Genomic DNA, 24,943 nt, shown 5'->3' on the forward strand with positions numbered 1-24,943 from the left:
GACTGTACACATAAGTTACACACAAAGGAAATAAACCAAAGAAACAAATGATCTACTTACCCTGCATAGCACCTTTATCAAGGAAATTGTTGAGGTTAAACAATGTGTTTCTGGATGCAAGATACTGAATAAATCGCTGAAAAGAGTACAAACTGCAATAAACATACTGTGTACTATTAAAACAAAAGTGCTAAACATGTAACACAATAAGCTACATGCAGAGTGACATATCTAGAAGTAATTTCTATAAGTCTAAGATCTATTCATTCTGTTACACAAAATTATTTACCAAAAATCGTACATGGACCATCAATAAAGATTTATTGACATCGTTCACAGCAACACCATGTAAAAAGTTCTTGTTTCTACTGTAATCACTTAGGCCGCCACATGCACCTTGGACAGCAGGACAGTCAGATGAACCATGAAAATGTGATGGCCTTCTCAGTAGGGGGATAAGCAACATACGCTGATCCCCGCTGAGCAGGCGGATGACATGTCCATGTCTGCTCGGGCTTATGCAGAGCGGACACCAACACAGCCCCCTGTCCTCTATGGGCAGTCGGATGTAAACGGACTGCCTGTCCATTTACATCCAACTGCCATCCGATGCGATAGAGGAATCCCCCATCCATCTGTTTTTAGCGGATGGGATTGGATGTCGGTGGGTGTCCGTTTATATCCACCGCTCCATGGAGGGCAATGGATGGTCCGATCAGGCGGACCCAATCGGTCTGTCCGTGTGAAATTTAAAATTTGGCCAGTTCAGTAGGGACTGCTCAACAAATGTAGGAAGACTTCTCTTTGTTTATTAACCAGCCTAGAGATTCAAGGAAGTCCTGTACAGTCTGGACATCCGCAAATAACTTTTGGTATGAATCCACCACCACTAGGAGGTCGCCCAGGTAAGGGATAATAGTTATCACCTTAAACCTTAGTGGAGCCACCGCCTCCCCCAACACCTTTGTGAAGATGCGTGGGGCTGAGGACAAACTGAAGGGGAGGGCTTGAAATTGAAAGTGCCGAATCTCTGTTCCCATCTTGACTGCTAGTCTCAAGAATCTTTGGAAGACTGGATGAATAGGGATGTGCAGATAGGCATGCCTCAAATCCAAAGTGACCATGAAGCAATTTGGGTAAAGCAGCTTTTTGATTGAGAACACCGTCTCCATACGAAAGTGCGTGTTCCTGATAAAAAGGTTCGGGATAAGCCGATATTTTCCAGACGGTTTTCTGATGACAAATGTATGGGTATAAAATCCCTTGACCTGATCCGACCAGGGAACTGGGACCAGGACATTTTGATCTATCAAGTCTACAATTTGGAGAGCCAGGGCCCCCGCTTTTACCTGATCTTGGGGAGGAAAGGTGACCAATAATCTTTCTGTTGGCTGGCAAGAAAATTCCAGCCTGTACCCATTGGTCACTAGGTCCAGGATGAAGGGACTTGAGGTGACTGCTGCCCAATGTGGGAGAAAAACCCTCAATCTTCCTCCCACTGGGAGACACGAGTCACTGTGGCTTGGCGGCTGTTGAGGAGGGTTAAACAAGACTCCCCCTCTACCTCTGCCCTTGTGCCCTGCCCAATGCTTTTTGAGCCTATTGTCCCTTTCTCTAGGACCTTGCTGCCTACTTTGGCCACGAAAAAAACTTTCTGGCTGTCTGCTTTTTCTTATTCTCTGGAAAGGTCTTTTGTCTATTGGCCGTGCGTTCCAGCACCTCTTGCAGACCTGGGCCAAAAAGATGATCGCCTGTTAAGGGAAGACCACATAGGCACAACTTTGAGGCAGCATCGCCTGACCAAGTTTTAAGCCATAGGCTTCTTCTGGCCGAATTCACTAAGGCTGAGGTCCTGTCATTCTTACCAACTCTGCAGAAGAATCAGCCAAAAACCCTACTGCACGAAAGATTTCAGAATCTGTTCTCTAGGAGGTACCTGCCAACAAGTGTGTTTGTATTTGTGTCAACCATACTTATAAAATTTCTGGCTACACAAGATGAGGCCAGAGCTGGTTTAAGATTACCAATGGCTGAGTCCCTGGCTCTGTGAAGAAGGATGGTTGAAACAAATACACAATTTTATCCATCGGATCCCTAAGCGTGCCCATATCATCAAACACTAGGTCTGAGTTTTTTTAAACTTTTGAAAGAGGTGCGTCTAACTTAGTATTTTTGTTCTATGGCTGCGCTGTGTTCTCTTCAAATGGAAACCATCTTTTTAGGTTACCGGAAAAGAAAGATTTTCTCTCTGGATTTTCCCACTTCAGCTTGATAGTATCAAGAAGGGAACTATGCACGGGAAAAACTCTAACCTTTTTCTTATGCAAACCCTTGTACATAAGGGTCATGTTTAGACAATTGTATCTTTTCTTCTATATCACGTGTCATATAGATAGCCTTTAATAAGTCATCTACATCTTCCAATGATAACTTATACCTCGAGCCACTTGCGGATTCTCTATCCATGGGCCCCGTATCTGACCATGATTCTTCCAGAGAAGAATGGGCAGATACGGCTTCAGCCTAAGTCTTCTCTCCGCACTCTGCTGTGGAGTGCTAGGACCGGATGAAGTCCAAACTGGAGATGGACCCTCTGAGGGGACTTGAATCTTGTCAAATAGAGTTTTAAACGAGCTAAACGTAGACGTAAGTTCATCTAACAGAGGTCAGCATTTTCTGACAGGAGACTACCGGGTCATCCTTAACTAGGATGTCTATACAGGTGTAGCAAACTGCTTTGCTCCATGAGGAGCTCAATTAGTTTACGCAAACCGCACATTTCCTTTTTGGTGGCTGCGCTTGGGCCTTGTACTGAGTCTTGGCCTGCAAGAGAACAAAATGACCCCAATGAATTTTATGCCACATACACTCAATAACACCCCATATGCACCATTCACTTAGTCCCTACTGTGCAAGCAAGTAAAACACACTTCAGGCTTATCTGTGAGGTGCTGGCGTTAGGGCCTGCTTCCGCTGTCCGTGCAGGCATCGCAGAGGAGTCCATCCCACCCCTGTAGTGGTCCGCAGCCTCTGCTGGGTTTCACAGTTCTTAAAACCACTAGCCTCCCAGCATCCCTGTTCGTGCAGTTTACAGCCCACCGATGACGTCACACGCTCCGGAAGTGACCCTGCCGGGTACCTTCTGTGGGCCAGCTTGGAGCGCATAGGCTCCGCCCCTACACACACACGGCTTCCTCTCTACCCCTGCACACTCCAGCTCCGCTGTTTAACAAGGAGAGACAACCTATCTGGTGGGGGTTAACGTGTTTCCTGTCCTGGTAGGAGGAGCGCTAGGTCTCATGGCTGTCCTGGAAGACGCTTAGAGAAAACGCTGTTGGCATTAAAAACCCACCTAAGCGGGGGGCGTGTCTAAGATGGCGAAGTGCCTGGATGTCTTTCCCGGAGCTCTGCTGGAGTGACCTCCTGCAATTATCTTTACCTGGGGTGCTGCGTTTCCTGCGTTGCTGTAATGACTGCAGATGCCTTTTAGATCCTTGGGCCATGGAAAAGGGGGCAAGAAGCGTTTTCCCCTGGGAATACCCACTTCACCCTGCCCGGAGCCTCGGCCTAGCCCCGATCACCTGCCACGCGCCAATATGGCATCCCAGACGGATCCCTTGGCGGAGCCTGCCACATCCACACCGGGGATTCTGGAGGTCATGGCAGCGATCACCTCCTGTCACTTAGCCTTAGCTACCTGCCAAACAGCGCTCACCAGCAAAATTGAAGCAGTGCAGATAGACGTGGGGCTTATCTGTCAGGACCTGGACAAGGTCCGTTCCCACCTGACTGCTGCTGAGGTGAGGGTGGGCCATGTAGAGGACACAGTGGCGGAACATGATGGGGCTCTCCGCACTCCAAGATAAAGATGCTGGAATATAGAGCCGAGGATGCTGAAAACAGATGCCAGCAAAATAACATCCGCATCACTGGCCTGGCGGAGGGGTCTGAGGGTAGAAATCCTACTGCGTTTGTCTAAGTCCTGCGTTCCATCTTGCCTGCGACCCAGTTGTCACACTATTTTACTGTGGTGAGCACCCATAAGGTACCACCACAGCCAAGGCCACAGGGAGCCCCTCCACGCACCTTTATTCTCCAGCTTCTTGATTTCAGAGATTGAGATGAAGTTCTGAAGGCCACGAGACTGGCGGGTGAGCTGACATACAAGAACAACCAGCTGCTGATCTTCCCTGACTACTCCCTGGAGATGCAGAAGCTCATTGAACTCTGTCAAAGACACTATGCGCACCAAGGGGATCAAATACAGTGTCCTGTTCCAAGCTGAGGGTCGTCGGAGAAACGGTCCGTTTTAATACCTCACAAGATGCGGCGGATTGGTTAGAGTCTCTGCCTCTGTAGGGTTGAAGATTTCCAGCTTAGTGCAGGAATGGTTGCTGCTTTCAATGTTACTCCTACCTGTTGTGCTTGAATAAGGCTACACAGCCACCTTTGTTGGACATGGGAATGGGGCCCCTTTCTGTTTTCATGGAACCTTTATACTTTTGCAAATGCCCGTTCTATTGTTCCTTTGGTTTGTCCCAAGTTTTTTGACTCCCTACTGACCTATGAAGGGCGCTACCGAATTATAACTATACAGGTTAGTCCAAGTGATCACCCAGACTCGGGTAATATTTTTCTGATCCAGCGTCTCCTTATGGGAACTCTATGCACTTTGTCAATAGAAAAAAGACTGAGAACTGTCACAGGGTAATTGCTGCTCCGCATTCTATTGCTCGTCTCCAGAGTTATCGTTGAATTCGGACTGGTTATAGGGCATCCAAGCTGCCTCACATTATGTGGGACTTGCGGGGTGGGAGGAATGGGAGGTCGGCCGTTGCGGATCGAGGTTGGACAAATGGGTTTTATCTCTATCTTTTTTTGTGTTCCTGTTTATTTCTATATTAAATGTCCGTTTAAGACATGGAATGGGAGTTCTCTATGATGTACAATATATTATGCTGCAGACTTGGATTGTTGCGGGGTGTGGCGTGGTCCTACATGGGCAGATCTGGGAGTATGGTGCCCCTTGGGGGGGCTGGAGTATATGTTCCCTCGTTCACCTTGTACTTCATTTATATGACACTGGTACAATGTCAACAATATCGGTAATTTGTCAGAATGCGAAGGGATTTAACTCACCTATTAAGCAATCTTAAAAAAATACAACCCTCAGATTTGTATTCTGCAGGAGACGCATCTTGTAGGAGCATACTAGGCCTTAAGCGGGCGTGGGTTGGTTTGCATTACCATGCACTATACTCCAGCTACTCCAGGGGGTTTAGTGTCCTGGTGCACAGATCACTTCCTTTTCAGCTTGTGGATGTCAGGACAGACCCAGCGGGTCGCTATATTGTGATGCATGTCTTATATGCAGATTCTCCCTTAATTTTGGTGGGCCTTTACATACCTCCTCGGTATACGCTCTCCTGGTCTAATGCAGTGGTGTGCCTTGAGGCAGCCATTTTGGGATCTCTTCAGGAGCTGGTGAAATTAGTTTACCGGGGGCCCCGGGCATATCCCAGTTTGCGATGTCCCACTAAGACCACTCTTAGGGTTTGGGTGGTAGCTAGGAGCAGATTTCGAAAACTCGATAGATGGTCCCCCTTTATGTGGGGCAACCCAAACTTTCCACATCTCCGTTCCATCCCTGATCCTCAGCTTTGGGCTAGACATGGGGTCAGGACTCTGCGTGACGTTTTCAGGGCAGGCACACTTCTTTCTTTTGCAGAACTCAGAGCCAAATTTAAACTGCCCAGCTGGATGCTTTTTCGTTACTTCCAGCTACGACATGTGGTACAAGCCTAGTTCCCTGTTAAACCATGTCTCACTATGGACCCTCTTTAGAGGAACTGCTGGCCTAACATTCATTGGCTAAACCCTTGTCTTCTCTTTACTTTGACCTGCTTAGCATTGACTCTTCTAAGATGGAGCATCTGTGGGACCAGTAGAGGGCTGTCATACCTGATCTGGACAGAGGACTGGGAGGACTGCCTTGAGGACAGCATTAAATTATTGATCTCATCTCTGGACAAGTTAATCCAAATAAAATTCTTGCATAGGGTGTACTACACAGGATATATCCCCAGAGATACCCAGAATATACCCGCTGTGGGAGGAGATGTAGGTACCTATCTTCATATGTTCTGGAACTGTCCAAGGGTGGCTCGCTTCTGGGGAGAGGTGGTAGAGCTCACAAATATCCGTCTTCAGCTGACCCTTCTGACTACCCCCGAGTTGCTTCTAGGTATCCACAATGACAACCAAAGGCCTAGACGTACTAAGTTTATTAATCTCATACTTGTTTTACTATGCTAAAAGAAAAATTATTGTCAAGTGGAATTTGCATCGCGTTCCCCCACCCCCCCTCCGTAGCTTCCTGGGAAAAGTTTATTGATGATGCTCTTCCTCTTTATAAATTGACCTAAGAAATTTGATAGCCATGGACTGCATAGGGCAGCTGTTTACCCGCTGCAGTGGCTGCTATGCCCTCTCACTGTGATCTTTTAATGGTTTTTGGTACACAGGCAATGTTGTAGCAGGACTTTCACATTTTACCGTGCTTTTGTATATGCTCCGTTATGACGACTATGCTCTGCATTTGTTATTCATGTATACCATATTTCTTTGTTTATTTCCATTTTTGGAATTTTTGTACCATGCTTTTGTTTTAATAAAGAACATTCTGTTTGCCTAAGCAATTTTTTTTTCACACCAAATTAGCTACGTTTAGCAGTGTTTGGGCATTTTTCTTTAACCAGAATCCTATTCTGGCCATTGAAATGAATAATCAATTAAATGCTTAAAGCGGAGTTCCGCCACCCCGCCCTGGCAAAAAAGTTAAAAGTCAGCAGCACTTACATGTTCTGGAATCCAGCAATGTCAGCACTCCAGCCGATGTTTTCATGGGCTTTCGGGTGCTGCCTCCGCCATTGTCTGTAAGGGTTTCCTATTGCGCATGCACGAAGCGCGCTGCGCTGTCTGAATGGCCGGGGAAGGAGGAGGGGGGAGCTCTCGGAAGTGGGGACAGGTACCTGTCAAAAACAGGTACCCGCACCCTCCTCGTGGTGCCAAATGTGGCAACGGAGAGGGGGGGGGGGTTAGTCAGATAAGCAGAACTTCCACTTTTGGGTGGAACTCAAAATGTGGTTTCAAAATACTAAAACTACACTATATAGTTTTCATAAACCATATCTATCCGACTATCTGCATTTGTCAAACCTGATTCACTGCCTTCAAATATGCAGCAATTAGTCCTGAATATGGAGATTTGTACTTCAGTATACTGACAAAAAACTGCAAAGAATTACTCTCACATCACAGGTTGGTTTATTTTACAAAATGCCTCTTTCATACAAGCTGTTTAGGCAAGGTTATAGCTCAGACACCGAGGGGGAGAGGGAAATCACCAGTTGGTAGGAGTTAAAGAGAGTAAAAGAGAAGGACCGGAAAATGGAAAAAAAAAAAAAAAAAAAAAAAAAATCAGGAATAAAACTGATAAAAATGCTAACCGCGACATGAAATGCTGCATAAATACATGGGTGACTTGTGGAAATGAATGTAAAGAACTTGGCTTCCTCCAGTCAAATTCTAGCTGGATTTTTTTTTTATCTAGAATAATCTGGAAGATAAAAGCCAATATATGTTTGTCAGATTCTTTTGTTCTGGCTAAAATGAATAGGACCCACTTTAGTCAGTTTTACAAAACTTTAGATAACATTACTTGGTCTTACCTCATTACCATACATCATAAGGTGATGCGTTGTGATAAGGGCTTTGAATACTACAACCCAGCTACCATTGGCAGTCCGTTCAAAGAGTGTATCAGCAAGCTGTGGTATATTAACATTCATTTCATTTGTGCACTGGATAAGATCTGAAAAAAAAAAAAAGTAAACATACTGCATAAAAAGTAAATAGCTATGGGGTCCTCTATAGCACTAACACCAGTTTCAATCAAGAAAAATAAAAGAGGTATCAAAATATTAACATTTTATGTATAATTCCCTGCTATATGTCCCCCACAAAAAAAAAAAAAAAACTGTTTAAAGATATTGATTCTATACACTTCTTTACATTCCCTTGGTACCTTTAACCACTTCCCGCCCAGCCTATAGCAGAATGACGGCCAGGCGTGGTTCAGTTATCCTGACTGGGCGTCATATGACCCTGTGGGGGCGCGCATCGCCACGAGCGGTAGTGCGGCGTGTCAGTCTGACACACCGCTACACCGAGCCTGTGACGGAGGCTCTTTACCACATGATCAGCCATGCCCAATCACGGCTGATCACAATGTAAACAGGAAGAGCCGTTTACCGGCTTTTCCTCACTCGCGTCTCACAGACACGAGTAAAGGAGAGTCGATTGGCGGCTCTCCTGACAGGGAGGGTCTGTGCTGATTGTTTATCAGCGCAGCCCCCGCCCCCGCGGATGCCCACACTGGACCACCAGGGACACCATTAGGACCACCACAATAGATGGATCACCAGGGATGCCACCCTAGACCGACAGGGATGCCAGTAAGTGCCCAAACAATGCCAATCAGTGCCTACACATATTGCCAGTCAGTGCCTGCCAGATGTCTCCTCAGTGATGCCCAGCAGTGCCATCTATCAGTGTCCATCAGTACCATGCATCAGTGTCCATCAATGCCCACCCGTGCCACCCATCAGTGCCACCCATAAGTACCCATCCATCAGTGCTGCCTGTCAGTGCCCAGTGCCGCCTATCAATGCCCATCAGTGCTGCATACCAGTGCCGCCTATCAGTGCCACCTCATCGGTGTCCATCAGTGCCACCTTAGTGCCCATTAGTGCAGCCTCATCAGTGCCCATCAGTGAAGGAGAAAACGTATTTATTTACAAAAACAGAAACAAAGAAAAACTTTTTTTTTTTTTAATGTTCAGTCTTTTTTTATTTGTTGCGCAAAAAATAAAAATGCCAGCAGTGACCAAATACCATCAAAAGAAAGCTCTATTTGTAGGAAAAAAAAATAATTAAAAAATTTGTTTGGGTACAGTGTAGCATGACCGCACAATTGTCAAAGTGCGACAGCACTGAAAGCTAAAAACTGGCTTGGGCAGAGAGGGACAAAAGTGCCTGGTATTGAAGTGGTTAAAAAAAATTAAATAAAAAAAAAAAAACAAAAAAAAAAAAACTTTCCCTAACGATACTACAACTCCCACCCTTTTAGGGCGACTTAACATTCTAATCCTTCAGAAATATTATTATGCCTCCCAATTGGTTTACATTCCTTGGTGGTTCTTCCCCCAACTAAAGAACACATCCACTGCTGCAGAAGCCGTCGTATCCTCAACTGACGAATCTCATACGATGTACACTAACCACAACCGCTGGAATTGAGATTTTGGATATATCCCTAATAATCTATAAACCAAAAACTGACCAATGTATCTCTCCAAACCACCCATTTCATACAATCTTTTGCTTCCACATTTTTACTCATCACCTGATGGTCTACAAGGGACACAGAAGGGTCAGAAAGATGTTCATCAATTATACAGCTGTGTCTCAAAAATTGAGATCATCAAAAAGTTTCAGTAATTCAATTCAAAAAGTGAAACTCATTGTATAGATTTATTACACACAGAGTGATATATTTCAAGCATTTCTCTCTTTTAATTTCGATCATTAAGGACTTGCAGCTAGTGAAAACCCCAGATTTCAGTATCTCAGAAAATTTGAATAATGACAAAAAAAAAAGAAGGATTTTTAATTCAGAAATATGGGCTTAGCGAAAAGTATGTCCATGTACAGTATAGTATGCACTCAATGCTTGGTCGGTGCTTTTTTATGAATTACTGCAACGATGCGGTGTGTCATGGAGGCGATCAGTCTGTGGCACTAATAAGGTGTTATGGAAGCCCAGGTTGCTTTCAGCTCACCTGCATTGTTGGGTCTGGTGTCTATCATCTTCCTCTTGACAATACCCCACAGATTCTCTATGGGGTTTAGGTCAGGCGAGTTTGCTGGCCAGTCAAGCACAGTGATACCATGATCATTAAACCAGGTATTGGTACTTTTGGCAGTGTGGGCAGGTGCCAAGTCCTGCTGGAAAATGAAATCAGCATTTCCATAAAGCTGATCAGCAGAGAGAAGCATGAAGTTCTCTAGAATTTCCTGATGGAGGGCTGCACTGACTTTGGACTTGATAAAACACAGTGGACCAACACCAGCAGAGGACATGGCTCCCCAAATCATCACTAACTGTGGAAACTCCATAGTGAACCTCATGCAATTTGGATTTTGTGCCTCTCCACTGTTCCTCCAGACTCTGAGACCTTGAATTCCAAATAAAATTCAAAATTTACTTTCATCCTAAAAGAGGACTTTGGACCACTGAGCAACAGTCCAGTCCTTTTTCTCCCCAGCCCAGGTAAGGTGCTTCTGACGTCTCTGGTTCGGGAGTGGCTTGACACAAGGAATGTGAGAGTTGTAGCCCATGTCCTGGATACGTCTGTGTGTGATGGCTCTTAAAAGCACTGACACCAGTTGTAGTCCATTCCTTGAGAATCTCCCCCAGAGATTAGGAAAACATTTTTTCCCCCCCCAAGTTTTTTTTGTGTGCTTATTTAGCAAAAAATAAAAAACCCTGCGTTGATTAAACAACAACACAAGAAAGCTTTATCTGTCTCAAAAAAAATAATAAAAAAATTAATTTGGGTAGTGTTGCATGACTGCTCAATTGTCATTCAAAGTGTGATAGCACTGCAAGCTGAAAATTGGCCTGGGCAGGAAGGGGGTGAGAGTGCCCGGTAGGCAAGTGGTTACCACCTGGGGAAAAAAAAAAAACCACTTTAGCTCTGCTGCGGGTAAGCAGCAGGGCTAAATTTTTTTTTCCATTTTCCGAGTGTAAACCTATGTCGTGCATCTGTATAGAAACATCAGGGCTAAATAAGAGAAGGGGCTTGGTCGTTGAAAATAAAGCTTTGTTAGTTTAAACTAAGCAAATATATTTACCTATGCTGATGGTGTTTTGGACCAGTCACCAGATTTCTCCAGCAGCTGGCTTCAGTGAAGAGGAGGGACAGCTGTAGCCAGCGGCTGCAATGCTTATATGGTGACGTCACCCACAGGCTTACTATAAGGCCCCTTTCACACGATCGGACCGTTCAGGTCCGCCTGTCAGTTTTGACGGCGGACCTGAACGGGCGCTCCATGTTAGTCTATGGAGCGTCGGATGTCAGCGGAGACATGTCCGCTGACATCCGACCCGGTCCGATCCGCTGAAGGGCAGACGGATGGCCCTACATCCAGGTCCGTCGCTGGCGGATCGGATCGGGGGAGATCTGACGAAAACGGACACGCTGTCCGTTTTCGTCCGATCCCTCCATAGGTGTTGGTGTTTGATCAATTTAGTTATTGATCCATTTTATTAGGGCAGGGTCATATTTGGGCAATGCTCTTGCATATATCTCCACGTTTATCAATTTTGTACCAATAAATATTCATTTCGTATTTAATACATATTGAGTTTGCCCCTCCTTTGAGCCCCGCTTTTCTTCTTGGTCCCCCTCTGTTTGGGAAAGTTTGGTGTTATATGTTGATGGGGGTTGGAGGGCAACCATAGTCTTATGGTACTGAATTTATTTACATGATAAAACAAGCCTCATCATACCCCACTTGTTTCATGTTCCTCCATAGGCGGCAGCGGCACCTGACAAGCCCCTCCCCGCTCAGTGAGCAGAGAGGGACCTGTCATCCGCCGGCTCAGTGGAGATCAACGGACAGATCTCCCGCTGAGCCGGCGGACCGAGGCGGGCTCCGTAGAAACGGAGTCCGCCTCATGTGAAAGGGGCCTAAGGCATCCATTGTCAGCTGTCCTTCCTCTACACTAAAGCCAGCACTGGGAGCTGATCATGTGACCAGACCAAAGTGCCCTCAGCATAGGCAAGTTTAGACATCTTTGCTTTACAGGGCAGTTAGAATAGGCTTAGGATAGGGGTGGGAGCAGGTATAATTATAGTTAGGATTTAACTGTTACTCCCAACACTTTTCATATTCCTGATGTGTGCCTGCTGTACCATGTACTTGTATGAAAAAAGTATCCTGTTCTCATTGTATTTCTTTCTTTGTGTGAAACCTCTGGTGTTCCTGCCAGTAGCTCTACTTTCCTATTAAATAACTGACCACACTAAGCAGGAGAGCACAGCGTGGCCAGTTCTCTAGCTATGCTCGGAACTGAGTCTGCTCTACTCCAGTGATCAGACTTGTCCTGACACACCCCTACTGCATAGCCATTCACCAGGAAGCTCAGTGTGCTGCTGGTTCTCCTCCCCCCAGCACTTATGCAGCTGAGAACAGAGGGGATGTGATCATTTATAAAAAATGAAAAAAAAAAAAAAAGTGAAAAAAAGGCATTTATACATCTTTTTGTTTATCTCTATACAAACATGTTTTGCCTTTCATTTGTTTTAAACTGAATTGGTTGTTTTACAAGGTGATCGTTTACAAAAAAAAACTTTAAACCCAAAACCAAAAATGTAATATACTGCAGCTTGTCAGTCATTAGATGTGGTGGATGCATTAGTTTCCTTTTATCCCCCGTTTTCACCAGGTTACCTGGCCAGTAACACACCTGCATTAAAGTGCACCCACTCTGGATGAATGAGCAGAGGGGACACCTCTGAACAGCAGCATTGTCAGTTTGGGGAGAGGGAAGTGTTAGATGCACTAGCAGATTTAGAAACACTAACAAATTCAAACCAAACTTCACTTAATAATTTACGAGCAGTTACAACTGATCTTTTCCTTTTGTGATAAAGGTTATCCATAAATAAATGAAGGCTGATCATTGCAAGCACCACTGTCAGTGGTAAATGGGTTGTCTTATCCCTGGAACTGGACACTGCAAGACAGCGTGTGGTTTTGAAAAACAAGCTTACTAGCTGGATGACCAGATGAAAATATAAGAGCCTAAAAAAAAAAAAAAAAACATGAATGCAACCATCACACCTAAAAACTTGTAAGCTGCAATATAATGTTTGCTTTTGAATTTAACAACTTAACACTGCTTTAAGGTATAAAACCTTCCATTGTGTGTTCTCCCTTTCCCTTATACTTACCTGACTCCAGCGTAGATCCAGCACTGTGCCTGTCTTCTCTCTTCTCCCCACTCTCAAAGGCTTGGCTGAGAGCAGCGAGAACCATTGGCTCCTGCTGCTGTCAGTCGAATCCTGCGCTGTGTGTTTATGTGCGTCTATGGACAAACACAGTCCAGAGGAGGATCACAGCGGCTTGCGATGAGGGCAAACATAGAAGAGGAAGAGCCAAGATCTCTAGCGGGGGACCCCAGAAGAGGAAGCAAGGGGCGGCTCGGTGCAATACCACTGCACAGAGCAGCAAGTATAAACCTGTTTATTTTAATTCATAAAATAGACTTTAGGCCGACCATAGAGGGTGCGAATTTCTCCCATCAGGAAAAGACAGGGATTATTGTTAGAGGCTATAGCAACTGGTAGCGATAATCGCAAGTGAATCCAGCAGGCTGGTTGTACCCAAGTTCCTGCGGAACCGTCCGAGATTTACTGCCCGGCCTTACTTTAAACAGAGGGAAGGAATAAGGCCCCTTTCACACGAGGCGGGCTCTGTTTCTACAGAGCCCGCCTCGGTCCGCCGGCTCAGCGGGAGATCAGTCCGTTGATCTCCGCTGAGCCGGCGGATGACAGGTCCCTCTCTGCTCACTGAGCGGGGAGGGGCTTGTCAGGCACCGCTGCCGCCTATGGAGGGATCGGACGAAAACGGACAGCGTGTCCGTTTTCGTCAGATCTCACCCGATCCGATAGCGACGGATCTGGACGTAGAGCCATACGTCTGCTTTTAGCGGATCGGACGGGGTCGGATGTCAGCGGACATGTCTCCGCTGACATCCGACGCTCCATAGGCTAACATGGATCGCCCGTTCAGTTCCGCCGTCAAAACTGACAGGCGGACCTGAACAGTCCGATCGTGTGAAAGGGGCCTAAGAAACAAAAACAATGCTCCATAGTAAAAAAAAAAAAAAAAAAAAAACACACTTTAAAATAAATGAATTACTGTTCAAGAATACATTTTCCTAAAGAAAGAGAAAGGACAATCCAAGAATACAAGCAGAAATACTTATATCTGACCACAGGCAGTTTGTTTCCAAATAAATTTCCCTGTTTCAAACAGGAACAGGTTTCTAAAATGTACTTGGAAAGAGGTTTTCATCATGTGCTAAATGTTTCGCAATCACTAGTGAATATGCTGAGAACAGCTGCAACAGATAAAAATAAGACACCAAAGTCAAAAAACTTTTCTCTGACTCCACATTATAATGGTAGATATAAGCTGCGGTTGTTGTCACAGTGTATGGGGTGAATGAAAGATATGCAGTAAAACCTGCATACAGGATGAAATAGGCATCCAACAATGGCTGGGCTTCAACAAAAAGATCTCATGCACGCTGGGCGTCTGACAAAAACCCTCTAAGGGTCCTTTCACATTGGGGCGGTTTGCAGGCGCTATTGCGCTAATAATAGCGCCTGCAAACCGACCCAAAAGTGCCGCTGCTTTAATTCCAGTGTGAAAGCCCCGAGGGCTTTCAAACTGGAGCGGTGCGCTAGTAGGACGGGAAAAAAAGTCCCGCTAGTAACATCTTCGGAGCGGTGAAGGAGCGGAGTGTATACCGCTCCTTCACCGCTCCTGCCCATTGAAATCAATGGGACAGCGCGGCTATACCGCCGGCAAAGCGCCTCTGCAGAGACGCTTTGCAGTGATTTTAACCCTTTCTCGGCCGCTAGCAGGGGGGTAAAACCGTCCCGCTAGTGGCCGAATACCGGCGGTAAAGCGCCGCTTACAATAGCGGCGCTTTACCGCCGACAACGCCCCAGTGTGAAAGGGGCCTAAATGCCAGAACTCCTGGTAGGAAAATGCTGCTTAACAAAAATGTATTAAGGTGTTTAGGTGCGTATGGTGTTTGAATGTAAATGCATTCTACTGGTCAGAATATTAACATAGAGTATATCACAAAAGTGAGTACACCCCTCACATTTCTGTAAATATTTTATTATATCTTTTCATGTGACAACACTGAAGAAATTACACTTTGCTACAATGTAAAGTAGTGAGTGTACAGCTTGTATAACAGTGTAAATTTGCTGTCCTCTCAAAATAACTCAACACACAGCCATTAATGTCTAAACCACTGGCAACAAAAGTGAGTACACCCCTACGTGAAAATGTCCAAATTGGGCCCAATTAGCCATTTTCCCTCCCCTGTGTCATGTGACTCATTAGTATTACAAGGTCTCAGGTGTGAATGGGGAGCAGGTGTGTTAAATTTGGTGTTATCGCTCTCTCACTCACTCATAACGGTCACTGGAAGTTCAACATGACACCTCAAGGCAAAGAACACTCTGAGGATCTGAAAAAAAGAATATTGCCAAGACCCTGAAACTGAGCTGCAGCACGGTGGCCAAGACCATACAGCGGTTTAACAGGACAGGTTCCTCTCAGAACAGGCCTCACCATGGTCGACCAAAGAAGTTGAGTGCACATGCTCAGCGTCATATCCAGAGGTTGTCTTTGGGAAATAGACAGATGAGTGCTGCCAGCATTGCTGCAGAGGTTGAAGGGGTAGGATGTCAGCTTTGTCAGTGCTCAGACCATACTCCGCACACTGCATCAAATTGGTCTGCATGGCTGTCGTCCCAGAAGGAAGCCTCTTCTAAAGATGATGTACAAGAAAGCCAGCAAACAGTTTGCTGAAAACAAGCAGACTAAGGACATGGATTACTGGAACCCTGTCCTGTGGTCGGATTAGACCAAGATAAACTTATTTGATTCAGATGGTGTCAAGCGTGTGTGGTGGCAACCAGGTGAGGCGTACAAAGACAAGTGTGTCTTGCCTACAGTCAAGAATGGTGGCGGGAGTGTCATGGTCTGGTGCTGCATGAGTGCTGCCGGCACTGGGGAGCTACAGTTCATTGAGGGAACCATGAATGCCAACATGTACTGTGACATACTGAAGTAGCGCATGATCCCCTCACTTCAGAGACTGTGCCGCAGGGCAGTATTCCAACAAGATAACGACCCCAAACACACCTCCAAGACGATCACTGCCTTGCTAAAGAAGCTGAGGGAAAAGGTGATGGACTGGCCACGCATGTCTCCAGACCTAAACCCTACTGAGCATCTGGAAGGTGGAGGAGTACAAGGTCTCTAACATCCACCAGCTCTGTGATGTCATCATGGAGGAGTGGAATAGGACTCCAGTGGCAACCTGTGAAGCTCTGGTGAACTCCATGCCCAAGAGGGTTAAGGCAGTGCTGGAAACTAATGGTGGTCACACAAAATATTGACACTTTGGGCCCAATTTGGACATTTACTTAGGGGTGTACTCACTTTTGTTGCCAGCGGTTTAGACATTAATGGCTGTGTGTGGAGTTATTTTGAGGGGACAGCAAATTTAAACATGGGGGGAAACATGTAAATGTGTTGGAATGGCTTAGTCAAAGCCCAGACCTCAATCCATTAGAAAATATGTGGTCAGACTTAAAGATTGCTGTTCACAAGCGCAAACCAACCCAACTTGAAGGAGCTGGAACAGCTTTGCAAGGAGGAATGGGCAAAAATCCTAGTGGTAAGATGTGGCAAGCTCATAGAGAGACTTATCTAAAGCGACTTGGAGCTGTGATAGCCGCAAAAGGTGGCTCTACAAAGTATTGACTTTAGGGGGGGAGAATAGTCATGCACATTGACTTTTTCTGTTATTTTGTCCTATTTGTTGTTTGCATCACAATAGTAAAAAAAAAAAAACACAACATCTTCAAAGTTGTGAGCATGTTCTGTAAATTAAATGATGCAAATCCTCAAACAATCCATATTAATTCCAGGGCAACAAAACACGAAAAATGCCAAGGGGGTGAATACATTTGCAAGGCACTGTATGTCTTTCAATCCATTTCTGACACTCAGGGAGGCCAAAAATTACTCTATAGAGCAAACAACTATTTATATAAAGAGACCCTGTCACCTTGTCCATTACCAGCAAAGTGACAGTGTCTGTGTAAAGCCTCCCCCCCCCCCCCCCCCGACCACCTTATACTTACCCCCTAAGGGGTCCCATGCCACACCTCCTTACATGGCTGCCACTGAAAAATACCCAGTGTCTAGCATTAGGGGAAGCACGTGACCACCTTCCACGATGCAGTACTTGGGGCTATTGGCCAATCACTAAGCCTGAGTGCTGTCACATGCCAAAGATGTCAATGCTCCCTCAAAGCATTGATAACTGGTATTTTGATGACATCTGCAATGAAGAAAGGGGCAAAGGCAGCACTGAAGTGGCGAGTAAAAAGTAGATGAGGGGTGGGCTTTACAAAAGACTGTCAGTCATCGACAGCTTTGGGGCAAGGAAAGATTATAGACTATAGATATGAGTAAAAATATGGATCCTTTTTTAAAAGCCATAACGGGTGATCTTTCTACTCATAATGAAAACTGAAATGGAGATCATGGTCCACATGTGCAAGCCCAGTGGAGTCTGTTTGGGAGCAAGCTGTGCAACACCGAGGGCTATACACAGCAAAGATCTCAAAGAAGGGGCGAATAGAGACTTGCAGGTGAGGGCTGGAGGTGATCAAACAGAACCAAGAATTGCAACTGAAATTGCAAATACACTTTAAACTAGGAATTGGCCGATATTTTTTCTGTGCCGACACGATACCGATATTTCGGCCACCTCTCCTGCCCATAGCCGATATTATTTGCCAGTATTTTGTACATTTAAAAACTTTCTCTTTTTTTTTTTTAACACTGTCCTTTTACATTTTTTTTAGTTTTTTATCACTGTTATTGCTTGTGACAGTAATAGGCATTGACAGGTACTCTTTATGGTGTCTATAAGACCCCAAACCCCTCCTCTGCTCAAAGTATTTAAAAATGTCAAGATCTGCTTTTTAGAAAACTTTAATTTTTAAAACTGGCGCCATTAAGATGCCAGTAATCGGGAAGTGATGTCATGACATCTCTTCCGGGTTACCACATACAAAACCCGAAACACTGGCTTTGTTCGGGTCTTCGGCCAGCCGGCGTACATGTGGGACTGGTTGCTCGGGCCTCCCAATGGAACAGGAGAGCCTGGGTGAGCGGCGGAAAGCAGCGGGAGAGAGGGGATGTCCCCTCCGGCTGCTTATAACAGCCAAGTGGCTGCTGAGCCGCATGGATTGTTATTAGAATAAAGCAAACCCCTTGAAGCAATATCGGTTCGTTTTATGACAGATACTTCTGAAAAAGTGAATATCGGCCGCACCAATAATCGATCGATCCCTACTTTAAACTAGATCCTCAAACTATCAGCAGTTAAATAAAGCTTAACACCAGGCAGATATAAAAGACCCCAAATTATTGCAGTTCTCTGTTCATTAATACATCATTAAAGTGGTATTAAAGACACAAATACTAACCTACGCTCCAGAGGTCTGACACCCACAAGGTTCCCGTGCTGGCATCTTTTCTCCGGCTTCCCCTATGTGCCACTCTTCGGCCGTCTTGATTGCCCTTTTTTCTCTGCGATTCTAGGTTTTGTACTTTTTGCACACCCTCTTTTCAGGTGGTCTGTAATATATTTTGATTGGGGCAGTTTACACCCTTGTAAAAAACAGAAAAGCTACAGTACCTAAAACTACTTCTGAAAAAAACTCTCGATAGGCGACACTTTAAAAGCCTTTACAGGTTACCATTTTAGAGCTACACCGGAGGCCTGGTGCTAGAATTATTGCTCTTGCTAGGACATTCGCGGCGAGATCTCACATGTGTGGTGGGATCTCCATTTACATATGCATGCGGAGTGATGTATGCGTTCGCCTTTGCACGTGAGCATTAGGGGAGGGTGCTTTAAATTTATTTGATTTCAATTTTTATTTATTTTTTTTTTTTTTAGGACTTAAACATATTTTTTTAGCAACTTTATGGCTGATTGCAAGGGGTTGAACCACATTTCTTGTGACAGCATGTGCCGTGACAGGTCCAATTCTTAATAGGGAGATCTGAGGCCTATTAGGCCCCAGAGCTCTCCTCTGCCCTCAAAAGGATCTGATCAAACCAAGATCGGTTTGATCAGATGCTATTACAAGCAGGCTCCCGTTCCCTGTATGAAGCAAACTGGAAGCACCCATAAACCTGGAGTGACTTCAGGTAGCAGCGAGTGCCACCAAGTCGGGCAAATCTCCAGGGCCAGATGGCTTTACCATGCAGTATTACAAGCCCTTGTTACCCAATTTGGGCCCCTACATGGTTAAAATGTTTAATGCGCTCGGCACTGCAGCGTCATTCTGCCCAGAGTCTGAATGCTCATATCTCGGTCTTATCCAAAAAAGGCAAAGATCCAGCCTCCTGTGGCAGCTATAGGCCAATATCTTTATGAAATATAGACCTGAAACTGTTCATAAAAATCTTAGCCTCCCATTTCCAGCAACATGTGCCGCTATTGATGCATTTGGATTAGGCTGGTTTTATCCTGACCCGTAAGTTGAGGGATAACACGATCAAGGTTCTAAACCTCATAAATGTGGCCAACAAGAGTTATACTAATGTATACTCTTTGCGGACGGCAAATTCATTTTACCAAATCAGAGGCAATCGGAGTGACGATACTAGAGCCCTTGGGTTGGACATTGCAGCTCAGCCATCTTCTCATTGCCGCCAAATCATGTATCCCTTTCACCTAGAAAAGTACGCAGCCCCTGTCCATTGGACTCTGGCTCGAGGAGCTGAATCTGATGGAAGACCTGGTACTCACCTCAAAACAAACGAGACGTGTACTCCAAAACCTGTACTTTGTGGACAAGGTTTATCTACTCTGAGGAGGGTAAACCCCGCTTTGATGTGAGCTCCACTGGATGAGGAGGTATTTTAGGTCTTTTTTTTCTCTGCCCAAGGATAAAACCATCCTTGGGCAGATGGTATGAAGTCATTGATGGTTATTCAAGGTTTTGTCTTCTTCTGCAGGACGAACCCCTCGTCAGCCCTATATGTGCTTTTGTTACGTTTACAGTCCACAATCTCTTGTTTGCCACAAATTAATCTTACTGCCAAGTCCACTTGATGTTTGCATTTGTACTCTGTAACCATGGATGTACCGTCTTTTGTATCTTATGTCTTTTGGTTTGATCACCTTAGATACTGCCTTTTCTTAAAAAAAACAAAAAAAAAAAAACAAAAAAACGCAATCCAGAAGCTCTATAGCCGCTCAGATCGCTTTTACATTATTCAGCATCAATGGCTGGGGGGGAAAAAAAAAAAAAAAGTAAGTTACCGTCTGCAGCCATGACCCCAGTATAACCACTGAAACCTTAGGACACAGGGGTACATCCTAAGGACGGAAAGTGGTTATATCACACAGGAGGGGTTAATAGCCAGGAGAAAGGAAGCCTAAAAAAATAAATTAAAAAAAAAAAAAAAAAAGAAGAAGGAGGGGGGTTACTATTTCTTTAAAACATGTTAAACCGCATAGTGCTTGTGCCTTGTCATTTTTTCCCTTTGTTTGCTGTAAAAAAAAAAAACAAAAAAAAAAACTGCTTGATCCTGCCTGTTCCTGTCCCCTCCCACATTTGTGTGCTGACCATGGTAATTATGGCTGCTGAACCATGATACCGTGCTCAAGTTACGTGCCTCTGTCAGCCCGCAGCCACTCCTTCTCCCCCTCCCTGCCTGTAAGCTCCTGTGTGTGAGCCGCCCCACCCCTTCTGTCGCTATTCCATGTGGCAGTAAAGGTAGTGTTCTCAATCACTGGCAGCACCTCTGTATAATAGGATACACAACTCAGTGTATGTTTTTTTTTCCCCTTTTAAATTTGAATCTTAAATACCTTAATCCACATCGCCCATGTGCGATCACGTGACCGCCTGGCTGACGTCAGAGGGAGATCTCAGCCCCTCCCAATGAATTCCTTAGGTCGGGGAAGGAGAACAGTGGGCGGTCACGTGACCGCACATCGGCAATGTGGATTAATGTATTTAAGATTAAAATTAAAAAACAAAAAAACAAAAAAAACAAACACACACAAAAAACACACTGGGTTGTATAGCTTGTTATAACAGAGAGGCTGTCAGTAATTGAGAACGCTGACTTAATAACCACTTTAAATCCCAGGCCTGAGCAAAAACTCCCCCACCCCTAGATCTCCCTATATCACCAGTCCATACATATTCACAAATTTATTTTCTAAATGTACACCCTTTAGTTACCAGAGTTCATCTTCACATGATCCTCTGCAGCACCTTTGCCATGTATGGAGACCAGTGATCTGCTGCTGCAGTCCTGGTCCTGTTTCCACACCACTGCAGAAAGTCTTTGAGATCCTGTAAGGACCTTGACATTGGCATCTTTATCAGCCAGTAATGTAAGTAAAGTTGGGGACCACTGTATCAGACGCATACAAAACATACAGTGCTGACATACCGTACCAAATAGTACATGATGTGTGTCATACTATGACCCTAACGCAAGAGGCTCTTGTTAATGTGTTGCACCCATGGCATCCTTCGATTACCTGAAAATGTTAATCCCCTACTTGCCACACTGGCCCTGGCCCAAATAACTTAAATTGTTTTTATGCCAAAGGCTTATAAGAACTATGCAGAGGAACTGTTCTTCCTGATCTGCAAGTTTGTCAAAGGTCAGATCAGTGACTTAGAAAGCATTAAAGCTAAAGACAGACATACAAACTAGCATTTCTAAAAGAAGGTCAGCAATAGAAGCACATTTCTCTCAGTACAGGTTTCCTTAACTTCACCTGCTAAAATGCTTTCAGCCCTGCTTGGCACTGCGAAGCCTTTAGAAAATGAAGTCCCAGCTGCATCCAGCTCCTACTACACCTGTGCACTGCTTTCCATAATTCCTATGGCTGGAGTATGGACCATTCAATAGCAATGAATGTGCCAAGTTAAATTGTCCTTTAAAAGCAAGCGTGGATCAAAGGTGTACATCCACTGGCTTAAAACTGGAATTACGCATGTAGAGTTAGTTTTAAAAGATGTTGTTTTCAGAACATTCTTTCATCTAAGTTTTAAAAAGGGGAAGATCCAACAATCGGATTCAACGAGACCGACTGAACCCCCCCCAAAAAAAAAAGAAGTTTGTAATATTTTTTTTTGGCCAGGAGCAAATTAAACTAACAACTAGTCATAAGTCATAAGTGCATGCACTTGTCAGGCTGCATTCACACCTGAGGCAGAAAAGGCAGAAAAATGCCTGTAATTAGTGCGTTTTTCAGGCGTTTTGCTTCAGGTGACAAAAACACTCAGATGTGAACATGTGCCATTGAAATGAATGGGATTTTGCTTGTTGGGCATTTTTTGGGTGTTTTACAAGCTGAAAATGCTCAGGTGTGAATCCAGCCTCAAAGTTATCTGGAAGTAGAATGTTCGTTTTACGGAAATTGAGACACGGACATGGGACTCAAGCAAAACGTTGTTCAAAATTAGTGGAGTCCACGGTACCTTCGAATGGTCAGATGAGCAATTATACTTTTTCATCTGAACATTCTACAGGTTTAAGGCCACCTTAACAGGCCTTCCCCAAACGTTAAAGTAGAACTAAAAGGCAAAACTTTTTCTAGATGTACTCTAGATACCCCTGTACAACTACAGCTTCAGCTTAGGGAGGTTGTAAAAACGCATCTCAACCACCTGTTTATTCTACCCTCAACTGCAAGTATAAACTTGGCCTCAAAAATCACAGCAAAGACTCTAAAGTCCACTTTCAATCATTTCTAACAGTTTAGAAACATCTTTTGGCTGTTCACGAGGGGTTGGCAGGCTGTCAAGATTTGCTCTTCATATAGAGACTTTGAAAATTAATTTCTTCACAATGCTTATAGAAACAGATTAACGGGGGCTTGTTTCAGGCTCATGTACACAGGACGTTTTTACAACCCCTCCTGAACAATTTAACTCGACAGATAGTAACCCAGGTTATAAACCGTCCGTTTTGCTGCGTTTACATGTCGCGCTTAGCAGCGTTTTGCGTTTAGAAGAGTTTTAAAAAATGAAGCATTTTAATTCTCCTCAAAATAGGCAAAAATGAAAAACGCCTGTAAACGAAGCGCGGCTAAACGAGAGTTATTGCTTTTAGCCTAGTTTAGAAGTGTTTGGCGTTTGAAATGCCTCTAAACTGACCTCTGAATGCTTTTTTTTGCGTTCCAAAAAAAAAAAAAAAAAAACCTTCTAAACTCAACTGCCTAGAAACTACTGTAAACAACCCTGTGTACATGGACAGATAAGATAACAGAGGAGAGTTCAGGAGCAGTTGAAAAAATGCCCAACTGCTCCTAAACATCCATTTAGCAGCAGCAGCAGTGTACATGAGGCCTTACAGTGCTTTTACTGACCATTGAGAATATAAATACAGGTGTATGGCCATACAGCACCTCCAGATGATTTATCCCCCCTTACTGACCAGGCCATTTTTTTGCGATACGGCACTGTTACTTTAACTGGGACTTGCGCAGTCGTGCGACGCTGTACCGAAATAAACATTGTCCTTTTTCCCCCCCACAAATAGAGCTTCCTTTGGTGGTATTTGATCACCTCTGCAGTTTTTATTTTTTGCACTATAAACGAGAAGAAAAAAGACTGACAATTTTGAATTGCTCTAAAACATATCGAATAAAAAAAAAAAAAAAAAAAAAAAAAAATGCAAAAATCTAAAAATGTCTTCATCAATTTAGGTCAATATGTATTCTGCTAAATTTTTTTTTTTTTAAACAAAAACATCTCAACAAGCCTTTATGGATTGGTTTGCGCAAAAGTTACAGCATCTACAAACTATGGAATAGATTTATGAAATGTAATTCTTTTTACTAGTAACGGCGGCGATCAGCGACTATTAGCGGGAATGCAATATTGCAGCAGACAAAATCGAACACTTGACACTTTTTTGGGAACCAGTGACACCAATACAGTGACCAGTGCTAAAAAAAAAGTATGCACTGTCACTGTACTAATGACACTGGCTGGGAAGGGGTTAACATCAGGGGCAAATGGTTAACTGTGTGCCTAAGATGTGTTTTCTAACTGTGGGGGAGGTGCTTTTACTAGTGGAAGGCATGGATCGGTATTCCTACTTTACAGGAACACAGGATCCATGCCTTGTGTGGTGACAGAACGGCAATCTGCCTGGTTTACATAGGCAGACTGCCATTCTGCCTTTGTAACGAACAATCAGCCGTGCCGGCGGACATTGGGTTCCGTGGGACCCTCTGTGTAGATTCACAGCAGGAGTGAGCCGCCGGCGGCACGCACTCGATACCCAGAAGTGCAGGATCTCTCACACACACACACAAACGTGATCCTGCGCAGCGCGGCCCACTGTAACAGTAAGGCAGTATTCACACCTGAGTGTATCGTTTTTCAGGCAGAAAGTCGCGTGATTTTGCAGCTTTTTTGAGCTTCAGGCGACAGAATGCTCAGATGTGAACAGGGTAACTTGGAACTTTTGAGATGAGCGTTTTATGAGCTGAAAACGCTCAGGTGTGAATGGGTCCTAAATGTGCTATGGGGCGGTCGTCAAGTCGATAAAATACACCTGTACTCGCAGGACCCGAGAGCCCCAGTTGCAGTGTATTTCTGCCCAAATAACTTCATTAGAAAATTCACTATGCCCCATGAAATGCAACTGCCGGTGCTCACAATTACACATGCAATTAAGTATTTTCCTAAATGTGCAGTTCTCGCATTCAGGAAAATATGTCCATGCACTGTAACCATTGGCATTTAGAGAATACAGGAGCACACCATATTTTGTAATACAGGCAAAATTTTGCCCAGGCGTAGTAAATACAGGCGTATTTTGTTCTGTAGGGCCATACACTTTTATTAATGTCCATGTGCATGAGCCCTAGGTGAATTACTTCCCAGTGTCTGCAGCTATAGTGGTTCATAGCCTGGCTACAGATCTATTT

The 24,943-nt window shown here is 44.5% G+C and overlaps 1 protein-coding gene across 4 annotated transcripts in view; it reads right to left on the minus strand.

The window, feature by feature from the left end:
* The window catches only part of LOC141108129 (phosphatidylinositol-binding clathrin assembly protein-like), a 147,957-nt gene that overhangs the window by 90,395 nt on the left and 32,619 nt on the right, over positions 1–24,943 (minus strand). For all 4 annotated transcript variants that reach the window (XM_073599401.1, XM_073599400.1, XM_073599399.1 and 1 more), the window contains exons 2-3: positions 7,731–7,873; positions 61–136 (exon numbers count right to left, since the gene is read on the minus strand). In XM_073599401.1, coding sequence (XP_073455502.1) covers positions 61–136; positions 7,731–7,873 — 219 coding nt within the window. The remainder of the gene's footprint in view (positions 1–60; positions 137–7,730; positions 7,874–24,943) is intronic.

This window comes from Aquarana catesbeiana, linkage group LG09 (assembly GCF_042186555.1).
Source record: "Aquarana catesbeiana isolate 2022-GZ linkage group LG09, ASM4218655v1, whole genome shotgun sequence".
NCBI lineage: Eukaryota > Metazoa > Chordata > Amphibia > Anura > Ranidae > Aquarana > Aquarana catesbeiana.